This window comes from Bombus bifarius, unplaced genomic scaffold (assembly GCF_011952205.1).
Source record: "Bombus bifarius isolate JDL3187 unplaced genomic scaffold, Bbif_JDL3187 scf7180000008169, whole genome shotgun sequence".
Lineage (NCBI taxonomy): Eukaryota > Metazoa > Arthropoda > Insecta > Hymenoptera > Apidae > Bombus > Bombus bifarius.
In genome coordinates, this window is record NW_022884490.1 from 24780 (window position 1) to 50291 (window position 25512).

At 42.8% G+C, this 25512-nt stretch overlaps 1 protein-coding gene across 17 annotated transcripts in view; it reads left to right on the forward strand.

Moving 5' to 3' along the window:
• The window catches only part of LOC117209278 (ELAV-like protein 2), a 41750-nt gene extending 22692 nt beyond the window's left edge, over positions 1–19058 (forward strand). For 5 of the 17 annotated variants that reach the window (XM_033451086.1, XM_033451084.1, XM_033451085.1 and 2 more), the window contains 8 exons: positions 3941–4176; positions 5278–5381; positions 6035–6188; positions 7859–7897; positions 9200–9455; positions 11828–11869; positions 14054–14056; positions 14995–19058. In XM_033451086.1, the coding sequence (XP_033306977.1) occupies positions 3981–4176; positions 5278–5381; positions 6035–6188; positions 7859–7897; positions 9200–9455; positions 11828–11869; positions 14054–14056; positions 14995–15319 (1119 nt within the window). In that variant the 5' untranslated portion in view covers positions 3941–3980 and the 3' untranslated portion in view covers positions 15320–19058. The remainder of the gene's footprint in view (positions 1–3940; positions 4177–5277; positions 5382–6034; positions 6189–7858; positions 7898–9199; positions 9456–11827; positions 11870–14053; positions 14057–14994) is intronic. The other 12 variants (XM_033451089.1, XM_033451087.1, XM_033451090.1 and 9 more) reach the window with 12 other exon arrangements.
• The last annotated feature ends 6454 nt before the right edge of the window (positions 19059–25512 follow it).

A 25512-nucleotide genomic window follows, 5' to 3' on the forward strand; every position in this document is an offset into this window, starting at 1 on the left:
TAAGCCGGGTTGAAGATTCGTTCTCTTCGCTTGCTCGGGTTTCCCGATTTTCATCTGTCTTCCATCCACTTTAATCGCAAATATCTCATTGTCAGTGAGAGATACGCTGGATGCTGCGTGTGCAGCAGCTCGTTCTTCGAGGGGTTTCGGAGCACGTGCCTTGCGAGTTTCGTGGCACATTCTCATTCTCACCCTTTGCTTTCTGCATGCTTTCGTCGTCGTCGTTCTTTCTACACGCCACCCGTCCGCCGCTTCGGTCCCACCATCATCCTCATGACCGCCACTTGCCTTTACCCTTTTCCCCTCTGCTGTGTGCCGCTGCTACATATTCCTTTCCGATAGCAGGACGAGCTACTGCGTTTTTGCATGGCTCGCGTGTACATGCGTGCGTGCGTGTGTGCTTTCTCGCGCGGAAAGGGGCGTCAGCGAGCGCGGGAGGGGATTCCCTTGGAATTGTAGCGAGAGGAAGGGGTCTCGTGCGCGCACCACAGAAAGCGAGAAAGAGGGAGACAACTCCCGAACCACGACCGAGCGAGAAAGATAGAAGGAAGGGTGAGGGAGGGGTGAACCAGCGAGGCAGGGACCGAGGAGTCGCGCTCGTATTGATCGGTCCCGGCCACGCGATTTTCACGATCCGTCGCCATGGCCACCTGGCCACCGGCTGAAGATCGTATCTGCCAAGCGTACGTGAAAATCGAACTTTAACCCCCTGCAAGACCCACCTGCTACCTTCGTTCGAAATTTAGATTGTCTTCGGGGAAATCTCCGGATAACCTCCCCTCAAGGATATTGAATCCTCGCTTCTTCGTTAGTTCTGTTAGCTGCATTATTTATAGTATATTAATCCCTTAATTTACAACATCGAATTATAAATGACGGACTATAGTTTCAAGGTAATAAAAGCAGGTTGTACTCTTAGCAAAGTTCCGTACGAACTCTAATTCCAGTTGCAGTTCATTACACCGAGGATCATTAAGTAGAAATTACGTGTAACACTTCGCATAATTTTTCCATATCGTTAAGCGCTTTACAAAGTATATGAAACCGTAATTATCGTAATTTTTAATCTCGTTTCGTAATCTCTGTCTTCAAAAAAATTAGATTCGATATATGATACTTAAACACCTGTGAGTTAAAATTGAAAGCGATAAAGAAACGTGGAAGGCTATCTGTCGCTGAACGATTCCCCGAGAGACGATCGTAAACGGAGATCGACTTTTGCGAGGCCAAGTCTGGCGAAAGGGGGTGGCTTTCCGCATTGTGGCGCGGACAACCCCAGGTTGCGCGTATATGCGTACACGCATCCATGCATAACGTCCATTGTCGTCGGATAATGACGGTGGCACAGGAGTCGCGTTTCGAAGTCACCGGCGAACGATACTTTTTCGATGCGTTCTTCTCGTCCGACAATGGGGTTTCTCGGCTTCCATTCTGCCGTCCTAAAATATCGCGATGCCGGCCATCGGAGTAACAGAGACAGAGAGAACGTGGATCGATAACTACGGAAGATGCGGGGCTACGATAACTGCTGGCTCCGACATTTTCTCCGACTGCTGAGCGCGCCTTTTTCTTCGCCTCGTTCGTAAACACCATCAAGCCCACCAAGCAATCTGTTGAAGAATACCGTCGGCACTTTTCGAAGGGGTTCATTCTGTGCCATACACACAACAGTCTACGGATTATCTTCGAACAATCTTTTGCTTCTACTAAAAGTTTTGCTATTCTTAACGCGTCGTTATATCTTTTTGGAAAATTAGAAACCGTGATATTTATAGGCGGACTCTTGGAGTCTTATAATTTTCTGGTATAAGGTTTCTGTAAAATTACTAGTCACGAGCGTAGCGATATAGGTTTCGTGGATTTAAAATTTCGTGGAACGTTCGTCCTGAGTTAGGCTTCTTTCCTTCAAGAGGATTCGATTCCCCTAATAGGAAATGTTGTTGGAAACCTTTCGAAAGGCTCCCAGGAGGTCTTTGACACCCTGTAACCGTAACACGAAAGCTATGTCTGATGCGTTTCGAATAGGAAATTTGAATTAACACAGGCGTCCGCCGTCGTAGTTTATTCTTTCCCATGTCTCGTGTTGGATACGGCACATTATTCGATGCATACGATAAAAGCTATCTATCCTGTACATATAATAAAAGATATCTCATGAGAGAACGTGGTCAGTTCGATTGGGGTGACCACAGCCATGAGACACAGAGGCTCCCAGCGTGGGGTGGCTCCAAGGACAGCTGATGACTACGTTGAACGACTGACAGAAGCTAGGAGGCGGAAGGGAAAGAGAGAATTAAAATGTACACCACCGATAGCTCGTGCCGAGTCTGATATACGTACATGTCGTGGCAGCTGTGTGTATTCGCCTTAACCATGAACACCATCGGCACCCTACGGCCATCGCGTATAATTCCCCTTTCTCTCTTTCCCTTTTTTTTTCGCCTTTTATTTTGTTCGCTTTCTGTCTCTTTCGCTCGAGGCGTGTGCGACCACATACCGGGTGTTTCGATCAAAATTACTTAATTCTTCTTACGGGTACGTTGGAATAGGAATCGATAGACGATCGTTCGTCGAGATCGTTGACCTTTTGAACTAGAAAATATTAAACGTTAAGTTTCTGCGTCTATTCATTTTTTAAGTTTCCATGGCATTTTCGCTACGTTTGATTAGACATTTGCTAAAAATATCATTTGTTGTGTTAGAAGAAAGAATTTGGTATATAACGAAGTTTAATTGGGAGAAAGATATACAAAATTTTAAAAGGGAACGGAATGGTAGACGTACGATTGATATTGGACACCCTGTAAACGCATCGAGTTCGGTGGTTTGGTTGGAAGGGCGGAAGGGGAAGGCACGAGGGAGGCGAGCCCTTTAAACCAGAAAGGGGGGTCGTCGCCCCTTTAAATTATCCGCGTTTCTATTGGACCTTACCCTCGTCCCTACCAACCGCCACCTCCGCCTGTTCTTTTCACGCTGTGTTTTGAAAGTCATTGTCAGATTACGTCAGCATCCAGTTGCGTGAACCATGAATTTTCGTAAGTTGCCCGTAACCGTGCCACGCGTCTTGTCTTCTCCAGTTGCTTTTAGTTTAATCTACGAGAAAGATAATGATCCTCGCGTGTGGTTATAGCTAAAAAAAAAAAAGAAAATAAAAAAAATAAAGAAAAAAAGAAAAAGCCTTTTTCAAATGCTTAAAAAAATTCTTCGTCGTAAGCGAATCGATTCGAACAATTCGTATATATGTATTAAGAACTGTTTATAATGCTTTGTTTTCATTAGCGAAAATATGCTTGTTACCATGTAAATACCTAATATGAGCAAAGACCTATGTCTCTTCGAATTTGTATTGTCAGTGCCGCAAGAAGCTTATGCATCATTTACAGCGTGTTGATTAGCAGGCGTTTTTACGTCCTTCAAAATTCCAACGACAGCCCGTGTTTATACTTGTCTGTTTCTTCCTGTGTTCTTCCTCGTCGCCTCGATAACCTAACTTTGACATGTTAGTTGAATTTATCGAGGAGCCCCTAGCGAGATATCAATATTATCGTTGGGATAATTATTTCAATAAAAAAAAATGTACATGCGAAATTCGGGGTCCGCGAGTAGTCGAATGGAAACCGGGAATTTATCGTTATAATTTTACAAAATATTCGAACAACGTTTCAATGGTTGAGTATCACTGTCTGTCTCTTGAGTTCTCAGTGACACACTTGTTTCCTTACACGATAAATAAACAACAAGGTGATCGATTGCATTGTAATAAAGAGCTTTAGAAGGTATCGTCGATCGGTAGACGCCAGACGATTGACATTATCGATGCTGACCCAAGAGAATACCGAGAGATAGAGGACGAAACTATTTTAGCAAAATACATAGAAGCTGAAAAGAAACGTATCAGCTATTCGTTGCGTAACGATAAAAGGACGCTTTCTTGTTTCAGATTTCGTACGTAGTTAGAGAGAACTCGGTAGAAGACTGCAATGATGGCGAACGGAATGGACACAGTCGTGCAACAAAATGGTGGATCCACCCTCGGACAGGCCTCGCAGGAAGAGTCCAAGACGAATCTCATTGTAAATTATTTGCCACAGAGCATGACACAGGATGAGATTCGATCCCTCTTTGCGAGCATAGGCGAGGTGGAGAGCTGCAAGTTGATTCGCGATAAACTCACCGGTAAGTTAAATTTCCACTGCATCCGTTATCGCGGTCGATGCTAAACGATCGTTATTGAAAAATTTGGAGAAAATCCCTTGTTCCAGTGTGATGGAATAACAGACAGTTGCTCATTGTTGTGATAATTTTAGCGGAAAGTTACTATTACGATAGTACGGATAAACGTTCAACATAAGAAGAAGTTACGTCTTTCTACACTTGTTTATCGATTTCTAGACGTTACCGAGGGACGGTGTTTAGTCTTGGTCGAGTATTCGGCATCGATTCGTCTGCGCCTGTTTATTTTGTATCAGTCCCCTTTGAAAGCCTTTTCAAATCGAATACAATCTCGTAAAGACGCGATACAACTACGGTACACAGTATAAATCATTAGGTCACAAGTTGAATAATACAAATATCGCGGTTTCAAACATCACGTGCCCATTGATTCCCTACATTTTTATCATGATACTAAACACTCGTAACGTCACTCCAGATGATATTTCTTTAGAATACCAACAATCAGTCAGAGTTCTCCTTTTCTTCGAACGATCGTACGAAGAGGATGAGCTACACCACACGTTTTCATCGTCGAAGAATCCATCGAATTTTTATCGATAATCTCGGGAAGCTGACCGAGGAATAAAGGAACGATTACGCAACGTCGTGTTTCCGTTATCTTGGTCGACGAATTTTTCCGCTGCGCTGACTGACCGTGCACGTTCGAGTGCGCGTAATCCAGCGTAATTTCGCCTGGCGTACTCCCGTCTCTGAATTCCGTGCGTTAGTGGAGAGCACGTGCGTGGACGTCGCGACGCTATTTCGGGCATCGGAGTAGCGGGGGCGTCGTTTGGTTCGAGCCTCTGCCGCTTTATATTCGACCTCGCCGCGATCTCTCAGGGCCGTATTGCACCGCCTGCGTTTCCTGTTTTTCAAAAACACTCGTCGCTGTCACGTACTCGTTTACTCAATGAACGAACACGCGTTTACTGTACGCGAACTCTGCGTTTTCTTCGAATCATACCTTTTAATAATCGTAAAAGGCGGAAATATCGATCTACGTGTATCTATCTGTCTTTAAGTGTCCAATAGTCTAATATGACGGTTTATTTTCTGTTACAGGTCAGAGTTTAGGTTACGGTTTTGTTAACTATCACCGGCCTGAGGATGCTGAGAAGGCGATAAACACGCTCAACGGTCTTCGTCTGCAAAACAAAACGATCAAGGTTCGTTCTCCTTAAATATCTCTAGACATACCAAACTATCTATTTATTAGGATTTCTTTAGATATATATATTTGGAATTAAATACTCGACTTGCGAGCTAAAGTTCCCATAAATGATCTGATTTATACGCACTACACGGGTTATATGCTATCACGAACTCGAGTCTACTTTTAATCCCAGTGTAACGGAGCCTTTCATTAACGCATTTACATAGTTTGGCCAGAAATAAATTAGCCACAACTCGGGAACAAAAGGCTCGCGAAAATCTGTAATAGCTTGTCGTTATTGCGTTTTCTCGCGAAGTCGCGCTTCGCAGTCATTATTTTGTCAAAGCTAATCATTTGAAATATGTTATACGAACGAGATTATTCATGATATTAGACGGTGTGGCGATGATGGAAATAGGCTGGCGTGAATTCAAAGACACTATCGCATCTGCTATTTATTAACTCCACCAGAACAGATAAAATTGTTCCGCTCACGTACCACGTACATGATGTTAATCCACTGAAAAAAGAAGATCGAAGTAGAGTGTCTCCTATCTCTAGTTTCTTCCGAGTCACGTATAACGCATTTACCTACAAACTTTTCTAATTCTGACTCGCGTTACTTTTCTATCGGTTGGTATAATTAACGAGTGTTCACCTTGGCAGGTATCGTACGCGAGACCGAGCAGCGAGGCGATCAAAGGGGCAAACCTGTACGTGAGCGGTTTGCCGAAGAACATGACGCAACAAGACCTGGAGAATCTATTCAACCCATATGGCAGAATCATCACATCGCGGATACTTTGCGACAACATCACCGGTAAGTTGCTAATTACCTGACAACTGACGAGGATCGTATCGGCCAGTAGAATGTAATCAGCCCTGTGGAAGGCCATGGAATTCGGCAGTTCTAAGGGGAAAATGCCGTTTCCCTTCGCTTTGTTCGAAGAGCAAAGTAGATTGAGACCGCGCGAATCAGACTCGCGCCCGTTCAATTAAGGAGATTCGTTAGGAAGCTTGGTGAACAATTTGACGAAGAATTATAAAAAGTAGGCCATGGGGTTTTAGTCGTATTGTGGGGTGGATCGGTGCGCCTGCAATCAGAGCGAGAACGAACACGATCGTTGTGAACGAGTGACGAATATTTCAATTAAATTTTAGACAGCGAACGAGAACGCTGTATACACTTTTCGTTGGTCGATGTCGTCTCGGAGCTGCGTGATCTCGTTTACGCATCTTTCATTCCGATCTGTTTAACGATTGCTACTTTCTTCCTTTCTTTTTCTCTCGTCCATTTTTCTCTTTAGTTAGTAACAAAGAACACTTTGTATTCGAGATCATTCGAGAGGACACACGATCGCAAATTTTCGTTTTTGATTCCATACTCTTTTGTCTTTTTTTCGCTCGTTATTGTTATTTACGTTCTCAGCTTACTTTTTTGTTAGCAGTGCATTCTATTTGCATCCCCAGTTTCACGCACAGCCTCATGGCCTAACCACCCTGTACCGTTACATTTCTTTTATATCCATATTGGCGTTTTTCGTTGTTAGTTCCTCTGATTGTGAGTTGTTACCTTTCATTTTGATACATTCGTTACCATCGTTCGCACGATTAATCAGTTCTGTTTTCGTTTCTCTCTTTTGTTCCTTTTTGGTTCCTGTTTTTCGTACTGTGTCATTAATTTTTGGTGTTCTACCGTTGTAGCTTCATAATTTTATTTATTTTCTTATTACGACACTGGTGTTAGGATGCGTATCGTACGTGGAACCCACCTCTGTTTCTTCCTTCGTTCCTGGCTTGCCTGTATTACACTCGTTCCACAGTGCGATCCTCGATTCGAACGATCAATTTCTGTTTTTCTTCTTTTCCTTTTTTTTTTCTTTTCTTTTCTTCGTTATTGTTGCGTTTCGTTTCTTTGCATTTTTCAGTTTATCTTCGAGTACTGTTTGAACAGAAAGCAAACAAAAACGAGACTTCTTTACATACTTAAGGACGAAGAAATTTTTAGGCGTAAAACATCTAACAGAATGATCGCTCGCCCCTTATTCATCTCATTGCGACCAATTTTGATTTATTGTTTCTTCAGACACCGATTATTTTGATTATTCGACATCATGAAAGAGTGAATATCATACGAGGAACGTTGTCGAAATTTATTTCCAGATCGAACGTCTTTTTCTCTGTGCCTAGTGTTGAATCCATTTGAAACCTCATGCTCTATTTATTTGTTCCTTTCTTCCAATTTGAATTCATCGTAATTTCAAGATCACGAGATTCAATACTTTTCGAGAAAAAAGCGTTCTCCCTTTGTTTTCTTTCTACTACTTTCTTTTCTTATTTTCTTCTTTCTTTTATTCTCGTCAATTTTTATTCTTTCTTCCGGTTATTCGTTATTACATACCCTCCCACCTAGACGAATCAGGGGCGAGCGAATCGTGTATGCTGCCAGTTGACTTTTAACGTGATATGATTTTTTCCGTTTCTGTTTAGTACGACAGTTTGTGACCGGCGGCGGAGACTATTTGCCCGGTACGTAACTCATACAACTCTTTTTTCTTTTCCCTCATTACGTCGAAGCTCAAACAAAAGCAGCCGTTTTTCAGTCAATTTTTTTTCTATTTTTTTAAAATTGTTCTTCTATTGTTTTCCTTCGTATGCTTCGGTTTTCGTTCGTCTCGCGAAACAATTACTTAGACTGTCACCGATATAAAAGATTAAGTTAAATTTATATTATTAGCAACGGAGAGAACAGGAAGTAAGAGAACGAGTTTCTCGCGAGGAACGAACGATCAACCATGCGAAACAAAAGAAAAAGAGAAACCAATAGAAGACAAGTGACTTCTTGTTCTCTCCTATTTAATTTTATAATTTTATATTACTTCCTCTTGATTTTCTCATTGGCTGCTTTTTTTCACGTGACCGCGACAACAGCTACAAGACCAAAATTTTTAATCCCGAGCGCCATTTTTGTTTCTTTACGCTTTTTGTCGTTTGTTATGATTATGATTTTGCGACCGTGCCCTCGATCCATGGCACACACGAACACAGACACACACAAACTCACGCGCGCACACACACGCACACGCACACGCACACCTTCTCGCCTCCTTTTTGCCGCGTTACCAAACTCATTCAGCTTCGCGGGTATCGCTTCAAAGAGAAAACATGATCGACTCACTCGAGAACACACGACATCGGTGTAAAGAAACGAATCTGTGCGCACCGAGCCACTCGTTCGAATGCACTTGGTTGCATTCTACACAGAATTCGTCGTTGATCACGGGGTGGAAAGTACAAGAAGAAGGTTCGCTGGCATTCACGATCGATTTATTAGAAATCGCCGAGTATCGTTAATGCAAAGGCAACTTTCTTCGACGAATTGGATTGCTATTGAAATGTTTCTATTAAACAATTACGATTTGTGGCTGATGGATTTCATAGAAGGTTGATTGTTACTGCGTTTCTTGAGGATTCCAAGATTTTCCAAGTAAACTGCGTTCCAATGTTTTACGTATTTCTATACATAGAATACTTTCTTAATAATAATAGTGTCCATTTTCCTTCGCTTAATCCCTCAAAATTATCCGCGATCATCGCAATGCGAATACCCTGCCTTTGCCACACCTACGAAACTCGTAGCGACAGTTTGATTGGAAGATCTTGAGTCATCGAGAGATTTCTCGTAACGTCAAGAATCGCATGTACGCATAGTCACTCAACAGTCAACGAGGAATCTGCCAAAGTTCTCATATCTTCGGTATCCGTTATTCGTTCGATAAAAACGTGAAAGAATGATAGTCTAATGAATAACTTGAACCGATTGACTGACAGGATTGTCGAAAGGGGTCGGTTTCATAAGGTTCGACCAGCGGGTCGAGGCCGAGAGGGCGATTCAAGAGTTAAACGGTACCGTTCCGAAGGGCTCATCCGAGCCGATCACCGTCAAGTTCGCCAACAATCCGAGTAACAACAACAAGGCGATACCGCCGTTGGCCTATCTGGCACCGCAGGCGACCCGACGATATGGCGGCCCGATCCACCATCCAACCGGCCGCTTCAGGTACATTCCACTGTCGCCACTATCCAGGTACCTACTCGCCTCTACTCGCTCTACCCAAAGATCTCTCTCTTACTCTTTTTCTCTTCTTCTTTTCTACCTTGTTTTCTTCTTCACCTTCTTCGCCTTCTTCTTCTTCTTCTATTTCCATTTAGTTCGATTCAGTTTCATTTCCTTTCTCCGATTCAGTTCCTTTTTTCCGTTCCATTTTTTAGGTTTGTTTAGCGTCTCGTTCGATAGAGCGCATACTCGGCGTGATCCATCGATCGATCGATGATGAACGAAGAAATTTGTACGTTTAAATTTGACAGTTGCACGCAACGATGTGACCCGTAGAGTCTAAAACGATCGGTCGATCGATTCGCTGTTTGTCTCTTTCTCTTTGTTTACGCACTCACCGTTTAAGTACCCGAGTACACTGCAGGCTCCTCCTTACGCACCTCATCTACCATACGATATATTACCTCGTCTTCATATTTTCTTTTCATTTCTTTTCTTCCCTTTTCTTTTTCCCTCTTTCATCTTAGATTCGTCTATTCGATGTTCGACTACGTGTGAGCATGTTTCAACGCGATCAAAGTTTCATCTTGCCCGTCTCTTAAGCGCACATTTCTCATCGAGACTTTAGTTTATGTCACGTGTTCTCCTTCACGAAGAATGGTCGTCGCGGTTATCAAAAGTCAAATTTTCAATACGAACGACTTTGCACTTTCGTTGTCAGTGATACTTACGAAATTTAACAAACGCGATAGAGAATTCATGCACGCGACAGAAAATCAGAGCAAATATGCGTCAGAAAAATGTGTAGACCAGACAGGTGCTACCAGTCGGGCAATCGTTGGAAACCTTTCAATCGACCGTAGAATCGACGTTGCGATATCAATATTTCACGATCGGCTGTGACACACGGTGAAACGCGGGAATGAAACAACGTGTATCGAGGTTTAATCTAATCGAGACCCGTGTTAATTGAAATCACTGGTAGTTACACGTAGAACGTCGTCCGGCCTTTCTTCATCGTATCATTAGCACCAGCGATTATTCCCTTGATTTCTTCTATTACTTGGATCGTTTTCTTATTCCATTCCTCCTAACATCACCTATCCAATCGCCCTTTCCCAACGAACGAGTGGTACAAGGTGGTCTCCAAAGTTAATTACCAATTACCTAGATGTAAGTCTATTGATCCAGAAAAAAATCGCATTTGATCGCGCATGAAAGACAGAAGACTGATCCTTGACCACTCTGGAAACATGGAGGAGCAAGGCACATACAAACGTTCTGTTATTTCTGTAAGTTTTCTTGGTTTTGGTCTTCGCGATCCACGGTAAGCTGGCTCGTCGAAACGATTTTACTCTTTTCTAGCACGATGGTATGATTGAAACGACGATGTGTGACAGAAAATTTGTTGAATAATTTCTCGTTCGTAGAAACGCGAGGAAGGTTTCGCGGTCCTCGGAAATGCGTTACCGTGGATGCGAGGCTGACGACGAATTCGATTAAAATGGAGTTGAGAAACGTCGATAACAAAACAGACTAGAAAAAGCAATTCTCGTCTCTCCTTCGTTCCGCGTTTCTGTGCCTCTGCAAAACACGACGCGTGCCATCACAAAAAAAAAAAAAAAAATAAGAAAAAAATTATCATTCAGAGACATGATATAACGAACGAAGATGACGATAAAGACTTTCCCTCATCATGTCATCGTGTCATTTAACTTGCTTAACAACCGGATATCGAGCGTACTTCAGGTCCGTCTGTCTGTCCATGTCAGTCAAACGCGAGTAAACTTGATGACGGAAGACTCGTGTAACCGTTGAATCGATCGAATCGAACACGTACGAAGATTCGACGATTCGAAGTGTGTCAGTAAAAAAAAAAAAGAAGAAAAAAAGAAGCAAATAGGAAAGAAATATGAAAAAGTAGATTAATGCGCTTCGCTTTTTTCGCTTGCCTCTATTCCGTACTTTTATCGTTTCCTTTTCGATCGATGCCGCGTCGCCGCAATCTATTTTTTTTTCTTTTTTTTTTACGCTTCCTTGTCTCTCCTATCCTCTCAAGAAAAGGGAGAAAGCTACCCTGAGAAATTCCATTTTCTATCTATTTTATTTTCTTTCTTTTTTTTTTTTGACAATCTTTTTTCTTTTTTCTCTTTTTTCTCTTTGTTTTCTCTAGTTCTTTCTTAATCTATCTTTATCTCCCTGCCTGTTGCGTTATCCACGATGAGAAAAGAAAACGGAGAGGCACCATAGATGGTAGTTCCGTGCGAGGAAAAAGAAAAAAGAATGCCAGAGAAAAAGATAATACGGAAGCACAAGGAAGCGACTGACTCTTATCCCGATTTTATTGGCTCATTCCCGGAGTATCTCTCTTCTTACGTTGTTCTTTTTGTGTTTTGTTTTAGCACTGGCAAGGCCATGCTTGCCATTAACAAAGGCTTACAGAGGTCAGTATTTTTTTCGTTACTACCACTACGTTCCCTCCCGGTTTTTCATTTTTCGATGATTGATTTCTGTTCTTGCGTGGCTTCGTTCTCTTACCTTCCACACACGCTCCGCGTTAAAAATTTCATATGGTCACACCATCTTTCATTCGACTTTCATTTCATTTTTACGAATTGTTATCAATACAGTTGAATTATATTTAATCACGATACTAATAATATATCAAATTCATTCGGAATAAGTCAAATATCGAATCGAAACGAAAATCTTCATCGTTATCGTTAGAGATTTCCGTTCAATCTTATGATTCGTTCTTTTAAACGGCCACGTTTTATATTTTATATGAAATTTTTAAAGCCTTTTTCTCTTTCCCCCTCGCCTCACACTATTCTATTTTCTCTTCTCTTCTTTCTCGTTGCCTTTCGTTCCGTTTAATTGTTGTCCTTCAAACGCTTCTCTATCCACCAAACGTCACAGAGCATATCTTAGCGCTTTCTCGAGAATGCGAATCGATTCGGGTGTACAATCTCAATTCATAACGTTTCTCATTTCCTTCGATACACGAACGACAAAAAAGAAAAAAAAAAGAAAGAAAAGAAAATTGCCTTTACTCTCTTTTTTCAATTACCTCGTTTGTTTTTTCTAAATCATCTCTACGTTCTGTCGGAGGTTCTTCAAATTTATTCTGAGTTTCGCGAGTCAGATCTAAGTTTCACTCTGATTTAACCGATATTAGAAATAACCGTAGAATTTTCATTTTTCCTCTTTACCCGCTAGCTTTCAAGCTTTTGTATAGTATCCTGACAAAAGTAACATAGTCTAGGACTGTACAGACGGATTTCGACCGATTTTTCAATCGTCGTCGAAAGAAGAATAAAACAGATTAAACAGATTCTCGCGAAACTACGGGTCGCCATGCCTGGCAAGAAAATAAAAAGAATACAACAAAGAACAGAGAAAAATATTGCAAATAGAGACTCGAATCAACGTTCCTCGACAAGCTCGCATTTTCTTCTCCTACTTCACTGTTTCTTTTCTTTGGTTCTTTGCCTTCATCGATCGTGTTCGACTCGAGATCGTGCACCTGCGATTTCTCGGCCTCTCTGCCGGCGATCAGAGTCGACCCTTCTATTTGAAAACATGAATAAGCTGAAGAATGTTCGGCTAGATCAGCGCACGATGAGTTGTCTGTAATTAAAAGAAAACAAAAAAATGATAATAAAAGTTCCAATGAACGCACAACGTAACAATACACGAAAGACATGATTCAGTTTGCATCCGCCGATAGTACAATTAATTCGATGGTAGAACAACGACGATATAAAGCAGCGATATTTGTTGAAAGATCAACGTGTCACTGAATCGTTGGCGGAGAGCTGGGAGCGAGGCTAGGCGCACGATCTTTGAAAGAGCAATTACGTGAACTCACGTGAACCGTATATATATACGTATATGTATAAATATATAGGTATATGTATTTTTGTTGGCACACACCAATGCAAGAGAATCGCACTTGATTATGGTTAGAAAACAACGCACCGATGTGTCGACTTTCGTAGCCTTAGAAACGATCGATCGTCGACCAAATAAGTTGCGATATTACTTTTGATATTTGCATAGGCGATATGAGAATCCATGCCTCCGTGGTTCAAGAGAGATTTGCTCCGATCGAACGTTTCTGACAATCCTCGGAATATTAAACGATAGTCGAACGAGTGTGTACGTATCGGCTAGTTAAAAGGAAACGTGGATTCTTCTTTCACGAAGGAACGTCTCTGTTCTGCAACCTGATCCAATCGAACCTCTAACTTGATCAATGGTTTTAGATTCGATTATAGATATCGAGCAACTGATTTATCTAGCAAACAATTAAAAAACAGATAAAAAAGAAGAAGATATCCTCTGGATAAAATGTAGATGAATGAATTTAAAAAAGAAAAAGAGGGTGGGGGGGGGGCAAAAAAGGAAGGGAGATACCGATGAATCGAGTTTGGGGTTCATTCGAGGTGTCGTTAAAGAAAAAGCCACCCCAACCAACGAAATCGCGTTGTACATACGCGTGCGTATAGAAGACGCGGTTCCTAACGAGCGTTCGTAACGAATGCCTGCTTAATTACTGTCATCTCGACCCTATAATGAATACTCACTGAGATGTGCCCTGTTTTAACGCGGCTTGTGACGTCAAGTAGGTACGTAGATTACATTTTTACATCTCTGTAAATATGTCCTGCCTCGATGTTTTTTCACCTTCACATCCGCCGTTTCGTAACTTTCAGCATGCCGATTAACGAACGTTTGCATGCGAATTTTCCCTATTTTATTTCGCGATTTTTCCCGCTTTTTCGCTCCTTTCGTTCCACCATCACTCTCGTTCCCTGTCTCTTGTCTTTTTTTTTTTGTTTTTTTATCTAATTAAAAGTTCCGTCCGGTAGCCAGCGTCGAGACGCGACTTGTTCATTTGGAACGCTTTTACCGGTACAATTGCATGCAGCCTTGCGCAACGATTAATTTTCCCGTCAAGGGTTTCGTTTCGGAATTAATTAGCAAGAAAGTGACGGTTTTTCGCGCCGGGATTATTGGTCGGATAACCGACGTCGTTTATCTTTCCGTTCAGGTTCGTTTGTACGTAGAATATTTTCGTTGAATGAAAAGACGCGAGTGATTTTATACGGCACTACTTGCACGAACTTAATTTATTCGTACGATTCTTTTGCGACAGTAACATCGAAGGAAAAATTAGTGTTTTGTGAAAGAAAGTGTTTCAGTCGAGTCGCATTTGTTCGAGGCACTTTAATCGTGTACACGATCAAATCTGTTCGCAATAAAAGAATCTTGTCCGAGATTCTTCCATACGAATAGCCAAAGAAGAAGGTAGCAGCGTTGAGTAGCGCCGTCGACGAACAGAATTTCTTTCGTAAATAACTATGTACCGTGTAACAGAAACGAAAGCAATCCTGATCAGTTGGATTGCGTAGATTAACGGCGTTGCTCCGCCAGAGCGCAGAACGTTTTTCTTGCCTTGTAACGCGAGCGCGAGGTAAAAAGGGAAACCCATGGACCAAAGCACGAGCACAATACCGGTCGTCGATGGGCATACGTTTTCACACGATCAACTAAACTGTTTCAGGTACAGCCCGCTGGCAGGCGATCTCTTGGCGAACTCAATGCTACCCGGGAACGCGATGAACGGTTCCGGCTGGTGTATCTTCGTGTACAACCTCGCCCCAGAGACCGAGGAGAACGTGCTGTGGCAGTTATTCGGTCCGTTCGGCGCCGTCCAATCGGTCAAAGTGATCCGCGACCTGCAGACGAACAAGTGCAAAGGCTTCGGTTTCGTGACGATGACCAACTATGACGAGGCGGTGGTCGCCATCCAGAGCTTGAACGGTTACACGCTCGGTAACCGGGTTCTTCAAGTGAGCTTCAAGACGAACAAGAGCAAGGCGACGTAGAACGACAAGCAACAGCACCAGCAACACCACGATCACCATCATCAGGCAGCAGCAGCGGCAGCAGCAGCAGCAGCAGGGACAGCAGTGGCAGCAACGCCAGCTGTGGCGGCAGCCGCGGCCGTGATCGGTCAAGCGACCGCAACCAAAACCGTGCTCGGTTCAACGACCGCAGCAGCCGCGGTGGTCGCCGCGACAGCGACCGCTGCTGCTGCGGCCGCGGCTGCGGCTGCGGCTGTGGTCACGCCCGCGACCGTCCAAGCGCTCGCGACTGCCTGTGCTTCCACTAAGAAGATCGACCACCACCATCTCCCTGTCGATTCCGTGATCAACACCGTGAACAGTCGTGATCGCGGAGCAAACCATCATAACAATCAGAACTACCATAACCAGCATCAACAGCAGCAGAATCACCCGTTCAAAGATCACCTGGCCGATGTGTCCAAATACGAAAAGACGGCTAGGGCCTCCTCGAAAAAATATCGGTGGGGCAGATACGACTACGAGAACCACGACGACGAGTACAATTCCGACTAATATTCGGAGGATGCTGAGTTCCCTGGAGAATATTCGACCGAGGGATGATGGAAGGAAAAAAGACAGGAGCAGAGTGAGAGAACAGGAAGAAAGGGGAGAATGCTAAGAGATACTCGTGCGTGTGTGTGCGTGTATACGTGTGTCTGTACAAGCAAGGGTGCGATGCATATGCAGTAGGTGCGCGTGGCTGAGAGGGAGAGGGACGTAGAGAGACGAGGACGAACAGACAGCGAAGACGAAGAGAGGTAGGTCGTGGTACGCGATCGCTCGCCCGATATTCCTAATTATACATCGTGTGTAGGAACGAAAAGGAGGGTAAAGAGGAAGCTTCGCTTTTTTTTTTATTTCCTTCGCCTTAGCTTCACCCTCTCCCTCTCTGGTTACTCGTTTCTTTTCTCCCGCTGTTCGTCCACGACAGAAGGTTAACGCGAGGTCCTGTCGGCTTCCGTAGCTCGCGGGATTCGCGACTGTGTCGCTTCATTCCCGCGGCTTGGACGGAATAAACGATAAGATGAAATCGGACGGAAAGAAAGGGACGTCCGTAACGACCAAACGTGGCTCGTGCGACTGCTTGCGGATATTGTACATACATATTGCCGATTTATGTATATGTACGCGGATACACGGGCCACGTAATACTAAATATAATAATAATAACGTTACCGTATCGATCGACAAACATAGAGGAGAAAACTTGTCATGAAAATCGAGTTGGCGAGAGAAATAAAGGGAGGACGAGAGTCCCCTCTACTAGACCAAAGAGTCACGACGACGTCAGGCTGTGAGACTCGAGCAAAATTTATAAAAGGCAGGGCCTGATTGATTTTTTTTTCCTTTTTTTTTTTCTAAAATCATTGACAACTCACGACGTAAGAGAAGCGGACAAGAAAACGCGACAGTGCCTCGTGTTTTCCCGATTAGATCGACTACGTGTGAACTTGATGGAAAGGATCGGTGGACATACATATGGAGGATGGAAAAGAGTGCGTAGTAGTAGGTGACTGTAGGGGAATGGTGTAGAAAGGAGAGGCGAGTGAGTAGAGAGAGAATAGAAGGACGTGGCGAGACAATACAGACGGATCGCGATCGAGGACGGGACGGGGACGATCGATAGATCGATCGAAGTACGAAAGGAGGCAAATCGCTCTCTGGTAGAGGATATAAGGGAAACGGGAATACCAATAGTGAAAACCATGACGCTGATGTATGTGAGAAGCCTCGCGTTCGATTTTTAGAATGCGAGGAGGCGCCGAAAAGAGCGGGAGAACTAGTTGTTAAATGCAGACGATCGATTTCCCCTTTTTCTTTTTCCTGTTTAGCCAGTGAGACTAAACGTACTTAAGGAATCTAAACTTTCTTAATCCGTAGTTAAATTAAGGACGAGTCATCATTCGACGAGTACCGAAAGACGAAGTATAATAATTATTACCTATTTAAGAAAATATTTTAGGGCTTATGTGCTATACATCACAATGCGATGTCGCGAGAATTCGAGAGATCGAAACGTCATAATAGTGACCCGAGGGATTACGTCACGTTTCCTGATAACGTAGCAACGTGTTGTATCTTTTCTTTTTGCTAGTCACGAGCTCTTGTACTTCTCTGCCGGTTGTCCAAAGAATATTCAATTTTTCATTTTCTTTTCGTTTTTTTCTTTTTCATTTTTTTTTTTTTTTTGTTCTTTTATTTTTCTTATGTATAGATAATATGTATGTATAAGAGAGATCTTAGTTAGTACAAAGTGCTTTCTTGAGTGCAGAGTCTGATTTTATCGAGCATCGCGTATTAGTGTCCTTCGAATGTGCACCGTCCACAAACTTGGACGTTTTAGAAGAACTTTGTCAGCCAACTTTTTAACAAAAAAACACACACTCACTTTACACACACGTACACATATACATACAAAGACATTGCTTGCAGCGGGGAGAAAAGGAACAAAGAGGAGATTCTTCCTCCCCGTCGCAACGAAGATGTTCCGATTTTTATAAACACGAACGTTCGATTTCCCTTTTTTAACGAAAATATTGAAAGAAAAAAAAAGTCCAACGTACAAAATAATATTTCATAGAGACGGTTTACTTATACATACGGTACGCAGATTGGACGCGTCGTGTCTTTTCTTGCAACGAAGAAAGAACGAAAGATTTAACGAAAGAAACACTTCGCGACGGTGCACGGATATGTGATACAGACATGATGTTGAAGTACGATCGACGAATGATTTTCGGATCATCGGGAAACACGTGTCTAGTCTACGTGCAAAGAGGCGTCAGTGAATAGAAAACGGCGCCGCGTGTTAAGAACCTCTCTCCACACAGAGAACGAGAAAACTCTTTTCTTTAGACTAGTAAGCAAATCAGACAGGCGATTTCAAAGAAGGCGCGTTTTAGGTGATACGGTGTATAAGGTAAGCGAACCGTTTCGTCCGCGCTAGCCCGTAGAAGCAATTCCCTTGAACGGGATTAGACGTACCATCGAAAACCGAAAACCAAATCTTTTCCTTAGATAGCGAAGAGAGACTAATTGGATAGACGAATATCGAATTACGTTTTCTTAAATACATGTTACCTTGTAACGATGATCGGGACTAGCGCGAACGAACATGGATCGTAAGTACTTAATCGTGAGTAAATTTCGAAAATTTCTTAAGCTCCTAGGTTTAGTATAACGCGACAGAAAAAAGCGTAGCATATATATATATATATACACACACACATATATATACACATATATATATGTTGTCCTATTTATGTGTACCTTCTTGTGTCTAGTCCGGGAGCGAGGAACGGGTTGTTCGTTTGAAAGAGAATACGCTCCCTAGAAGCACGACGATATACACCTGTCCTCCCTCCCAAAAAAAAAAAAAAAAAAACGTAATTTGAACCTCAAGCAACAGATGCTTTCTGCTAAGATTTTATTTTATTTATTTGGAGAACTCGTGAATATCGATCGGTCGCGTGCGACGCGTACACCCTTCGGTTCTTTCGATCGGGTGTTGTTGGACGACGCGATCGACGCGTCCACGGGGCAAACAAGATCTCGATATTAGTGCAAATTATACACTGGTCGGCTGACAAAAAGCAAACTGGCGTCATCGCGTGCTGTGGCGTGTGTTACAGACGTCAGAGATAAAGGAGAAACGATTCGCCCCTCGTTGCTTCGATGCTTCTTGCGCCGATCATGATCCTTGGTTGATTTGCTGCGAACGTACGACAAAATGATAGTAACACGACTTTGATCGAAGCAGGATAGTTGCGTAACTGGATACAATGGTGCGTATACGAGATGATACCACACATATATAATTGTAGCTGGAATGACTTTTGGCGAAGCGTGAGGATTTCGAAGGGGGAACGTCCGATAACCCTCTAAACGGGGGACGAATCGCATGTAAGAAATCAGTTTCAATGTTTTCTAATATTAAAACTATACATTTTCTCCTTTTCATAATTATTATTACGTATATTAATTATACTTATTATTCTGGTTATTATTATTATTATTATTATTATTATTATCATTATTATTATTATTGCCATTGTCATTGCCATTATTATTATTATTCATTATTATCATCATCTTCGTCAGCGTCATCATCATCATCATCTTCATTATCACGATCATCGTCACGATCATCATCGCTATTATTATTATTATTACTATTATTATTATTATTATTATTGCTATTATTATTATTACTATTATTAATTATGATCGTATATAATTTTTGTGTCTCTCGTCTAGTAGCTACGTGTAAAACCTTAATGCCTTTATTATCTATCTAATTTTTCGTACCACTACAGAGGAAAAAAACGTCTTACTCACTTTACTTAACATCATACTACTACCGTTACTTTCTCTCAACTGCTATAACTACTTGCTTTAACTACTACTATTATTACCACCACCATCACCATCACTGCTACTATTACTTACTATTACTACTACTACTACTACACTACTACTACTCCTACTACCTCTCCTACTACCATTACCACTACTACTACCACCACCACCACCACCACCACCACCACCACCACCACTACTACTACTACTACAACTACTACTACCACTACCACTACCATTACCACTACCACTACCACTACTACTACTATTACTACTACTACTACTGCTTACTACTACCGATTATTTATTTATTTATTTAATTATTATATAACATAACAGAAATTATGTTTTATTTAAGGATTAAACTGATTTGTGTTTGGTTCAAATACGTCGTTTGTTTTATTTCGATTACTTGTTTCAGTTGCCACCAGCCTCCCAAACAACCATGGTTTACATCTACATTTTCTATCCATCCTGATAAAAAAAATATAATATATATCTTCTTCTGCTTCCTGACATTCCCCGTTGCTCACAGAGACTGATGTAATCGATGCGTAGCACGCGCGAGCGCAGCGTACACCGACGTTTCGCTGGATATTTACTGCACGCTCGTCGATCGTGGTTCGTAACATTTCTATAATTATCTTTGTTCCATCGTGGGCGACCCCGTGGAACCGACAAGAAATTCGTGTCCATCGAGAAGTTTAACCGTCTGCGCACGTAAGGAGAGGAGAGTCGTTCGGGCGCGTGAACCGACACACGAGTCTCTGCTTCTTTCCCACTGACAGTCTGTGATCTCAAAGGCAATGTTCGCGTGTCGATCGACGCGTCGAAAAGATTGATCTCAAACCTATCGATAGTCGCTGTACAATTACAATGCACGAACATCGGACGTTTAGTCAACGATATTGGATCGTATAACAATGTAGCGTTAAGTATCGAAAGGTGAAGGTCGATCGGAAGGTTCCAACGGCGCCCACGATCGTAGAAAATTAATGGAAACGGTTCGTGATACTTGAGAAAACGATAGAACTCATTGTTAAAAGTACAAATGCCACGAGGCGGTCGCGCAAGTAGCTTTAATACTCTCGTGCGCATTTCGGTTATATATACTGCCCAATGTTGCGCCAATAAAACAGTAAAACTATACGATAGAGACTTGTTGGAGTGTGAAAACCAATCATTGATAACGATAGGCGAGGACGTAGTCCCTCGGTGAACTTGAGACCGTGTCGAAGGGCGGAAACTGGTGCCAAGGGGAAAGGGAATGAAGCGCGTTCACGTCATCAGTTGCCTACGTAAATAAGGATATTATCGAGAGAAAATGATATTGTCACGATGATGATGGAACGATGACCTGGTGAGGACGAGATTAAAAAACAAGGGTGTTTCGCTCTCTTTCCTCTTTAACGAGTGCAATAACGGTCGGAGCTGCTCAATTTAGCGCACAGTATATTAGAAGAGGTTGTCGATGCTACACAGACTCGAAAGGGTCGAAGAGACGCACAACGCGACGAGGATACTCGTCGGGACGACGGATGATAGCGCAGGCCCTGTCCCGTTCTTTCCAATGTAGAGAAAGCCATGGAAAAGGCGAGGGGAAAACGTGGAAAGATCGATCGAGGCAAGAACGCGAAGACAAAGAGGGAACTACGGAGTAAGAAGAAAAGAAAGGGAATGATGAGAGAGAGGGAGAGAGAGAGAGAGAGAGAGAGTGAGAGAGAGACGTGAAAGACAGCGAGAGTGGGGGGGGGGGACACGCTAATCTACTTAACTATAAAATTATATTACCATACGATTATTACGTTAGATATACATTATATATATTGTATTTATGTCTCAATAATCGTTGTTAGTTATATCGCTATCGATGATGACGATGATAATGAGTGTTTTGTTATCGGTGATTAATAGAAAAGAGAGGGAATACGGAGTCAGCAGACATATACACATACATACACGTACACAGGGAACACAATAGGGCACACATTTACGCGATAATGGCACCATGTGTCTATTCTCGATGATAAGATGGATATTTGAGACTGGAGGATGATCGAATCGCTTTCGAACTGATTCCGAACGCTTTGAGGATCTCTCGCGAAGAACGCGAATCCTCCACAAGAGGATGCCGCATAGCAGTTGGAAATTGAATTTTTATTCGACGCACGACAATTGGAATATCGACAAATTTGCGATCACGTTGTAAACAAAAATTTATATCGCCTGTAACTCTCCTATGACCTGTATAAATTTTTAATAAACTCATTTAATACAAAGCGTTTTGAAATCGGTCCGAACGTGACGTAAAAGTTTCGTCACATTCCGCGGCTTTTAGATAATTTCACCGACGGACGAACGACGTTACCTTTATTAGGACATTTGCATTTAGTGGTTAGCCGCATTAGCCATATTATTACCCGTAAAAGTCAACCATTTATACTTCTCTTGTACCTTTTAACCAATGAAAAAGTAAAAAAAGTAAAAAAGGTGTTTCTACGAAGGTGTCGAAGGAGTGGTTTATCGATTCGTTCTCCGGATCTTTACGAATTGACAAATTCAACCAACTTCTTCTATCCGAACAGCTTACGTTCCTTATTAGTTAGTAATTTTCTTAGTTAGTGAATTCTCTGCAGCTTTCTTGGCGTAATTTGTCATCTTCGAGAACAGGTCTCCTGCTTCGTACAGCATTACGTGTATATCGCGAACAAACATCCCTTAGTGGCGCAAAGAATGTGCAAATAGGCAACATTTCCAATATCGCCAATACGTATAAACCGATCGGATTTCCAAAGAATCCATCGACTATATCGATTATCCATTGACGTTAATTAAATGATTAGAACTACTAAACAGCTACGGTTCTGGCAGAATGTGAATGACGATCGATGAACGAAGTCTCCGGTCAAGGGACTGTTCCATCTTCGTAATAGTGAATACGCATTTCTTCAAGAGATCCAACCGGTGAATAATTTAGAAAACACCATGATCGATTCGAATCGAAAGAGGTTTACCTATTCTTCATCGGAAACGGTCTCGCGAAATGAAATACGTCGCTGTCAGTTTGAACAACGCACAATGCTGTCTCTATTCGACAGCTTGTCGATGGTTTTATAAAGGCGAGTCGATCGTCGATTCACTGTCGGCTGAATGTCGATCCAGGGGATCGTTGTCCCTCGTTATCGTCGTCCTGTTCTCTCGTCGTCGATGCTCGTCGTGATTCGCATTCATCGTCGCCGGAAAGGCGCTTCATCGTCACGTTAGACGCATTCGAGATGCTCGATAGTGGTTGTCGCGCTCGACGATCCTCGTGATCGTTCGTTCGATATTCGATTGAGTCTATTCAATGTCGATCCGTGTTTATCGCGCGGCAACGTCGAGTCGACGATTCGCTGTTTCGTTCTTCGCGTCTCGCTGTCGTGTACAGCTCGCGCGCAGGTCTAGAGTGGAACGACAACGGGCAGTTTTAACCGAATGAGAACGAAAGATCTCGAGTTGTTTAAAGGCAAAGCAAAGAGGTATATGTGATATACACAAGAAATACTTACCGAATCGAAAGTGAAATTTTGCTCCTCGAATAGACAAATTTTTTGAGAGAAAGGGCCAATATCGACGGTAGGGAATTTACATTTCGATCGGTAGAGTGAAAGGTGATTCCTAATCGATCGCGAGTGGATCGAGGTGGATTTATCTATCGTTTAGACATACACGTGGTTTTAGCCAGACGGCGATCGATGATATTTAAAACGACATTCCGTGACTGCGTTGCTCCTCTTCGAACGAAACAAACTAGAGGGATCGTCGGTGTACGGGGCGCGCGATCAAGCAGCAAAAGCAACCTAAGAGCAAAGTAAGAAACTACGAAACAAAAAGAAAACAAAGGGTAAACAATCCTCTTCCAATTTGTACCGAAGCGACTAAATACCGCAGAGACTGAGATTTTAGGCGAAGTTAATTAGCTCCGAATGATCGTGGCTGCGATCGATGATACTCTCCTGAAACTTCCAGGGAAACTAGAGACTCCCGACAACACAGCAAAAAATAAAGAGAGGATAACGCATAAGCAAAAATGTGGTTTTTCTCGTGGACTTAGGAGAAGAACAAGAGCGTTAGAACTAGCTGTTTAGAGATTACGTATATCGTGAACCCCCAGCGATTAGGATAATCGATCGAGCCTCCGTGATCACCGAGCTCTCGTTCGTTGTCCATTTGCGGCTAGAGTTTCAACAACTCGAAACGGCAACGAACGTTTTCGGATCCAGTGATGTAAATCTTCGTAGAGTCGTTCGAGACCGACGAACGACGCGAATATAAGCGGAACGTGGAGCTCGATGGCGCGAGGCTCGATGAGACCGGAACGAGAATAGGCTCCCGACTTTTTGAATCGTTTTTTCTTTTCTAGGAAAAGCAACAAATGACAATTCGCGAATTTTCGAACGAACTTTTTTCCAGCGGACTGACGTGACGTTGGGGTGGCGGAAGGGGTGAACGAAATCGAGGAAAATCCAGAGACAAAAGGTTGACAAACACCGCGCGTTTTACTTGCACACGAGCAATTGGAAAATAGACGACGGATTCATTTTTCGTCTCGGTCCCCCTGCCGTCGCTCGACGAAGCAACTTTTTTCTCGTTTAAAAACCACCGTGCCGGGCCTTCGAGCTTCGATCGTCTTGTCAGTTTCGCAGCTTACTCGCTCAGCGTCTAGTACACCTGCCTTGGAGTCGTAAAACCATTACCGCTACCCTTTGCCCACCTCAATTTCCTTTGTGTTCCTCTTGTCCTCGTTATCGAGTCGACTGGAGCGACGCTCGTCTCGTCAGGCTACTACCCCTTTCTCTTTCTCGTCCCTTTGTCGACGATTTCGACCTCTCGGTCGTCCTTCTTTCTTTCATCCCTGTTCATTCCGCTTCGATCGTTGCCGCGAGTTCGCAGACCGAGGCGTTTCTTTGATCACGAAAGACGGTGTACTCGACCCTGGAGCGAGCACAAAACCAAAGAAAAAAATGATATATATATGTGTGTGAGTGTGAGAGAGAAAGGGAATGTAAGAATGAGCGAGCGTGCGCGTGAGAGAAGGAAAAAAGGGAATGAAAGGGTGCAAGAGCGTGGAGAGGCGTCGTATATCGCTGGAGGATGAAATTATTTTTACGCGTTCTCAAGCACGTCGTCCGACCGGATGCGTTGCCGGAACGTCGAAAGTCGGCGCGGTTACAGGGGGGAGGAGGGGGGGGGCAGATTGAAAAACGAAGGGAGAAAAATTGTCGCGACAACAAAAAAGCAGCTCTAGCTCACAGTAGGCCTAACTAACAAACAAAGCGAACAAAGAAACAAAGAAAATGAAGATGAAAAGTATTTATATACTTAAGCTAACTAATTAAAAAAAAAAAAATATAAAAAAAACGGTCGAGAAAGGGAGAGGGTGAGGTCGGCGAGAGAAAGAGAATCAGCGAATTAGAAGGGGAACGAAAGAGACTGATGATTGCGTGCGAGAGAATTAGAGAGAGAGAGAGAGTGTGTGTGTGTGTGTGTGTAAGAATAATTAGAGAGGAAGATTAAGGAGAAACAGGTAGAAAATAGGAAAAAAGTAAAGAAATAAAAGTCCTCGAGATTTACTCCGAGGCGAGTCACTCGCGGATCAAGAGAAAAGTCGATAACTACTCTTTAACAAAAGAAGAAAAATGTTACAAAAGAAAAAAAAGATGAGAAGAGAGAAGTAGGAGGAAAAAAGTTGGGGGGGGGGAGGGGTAAATACAAAGGTGGCTAGAAAAAAATGACGATAAAGGGAAAACGGCTAACGGAAGAGGAGGAGCGAG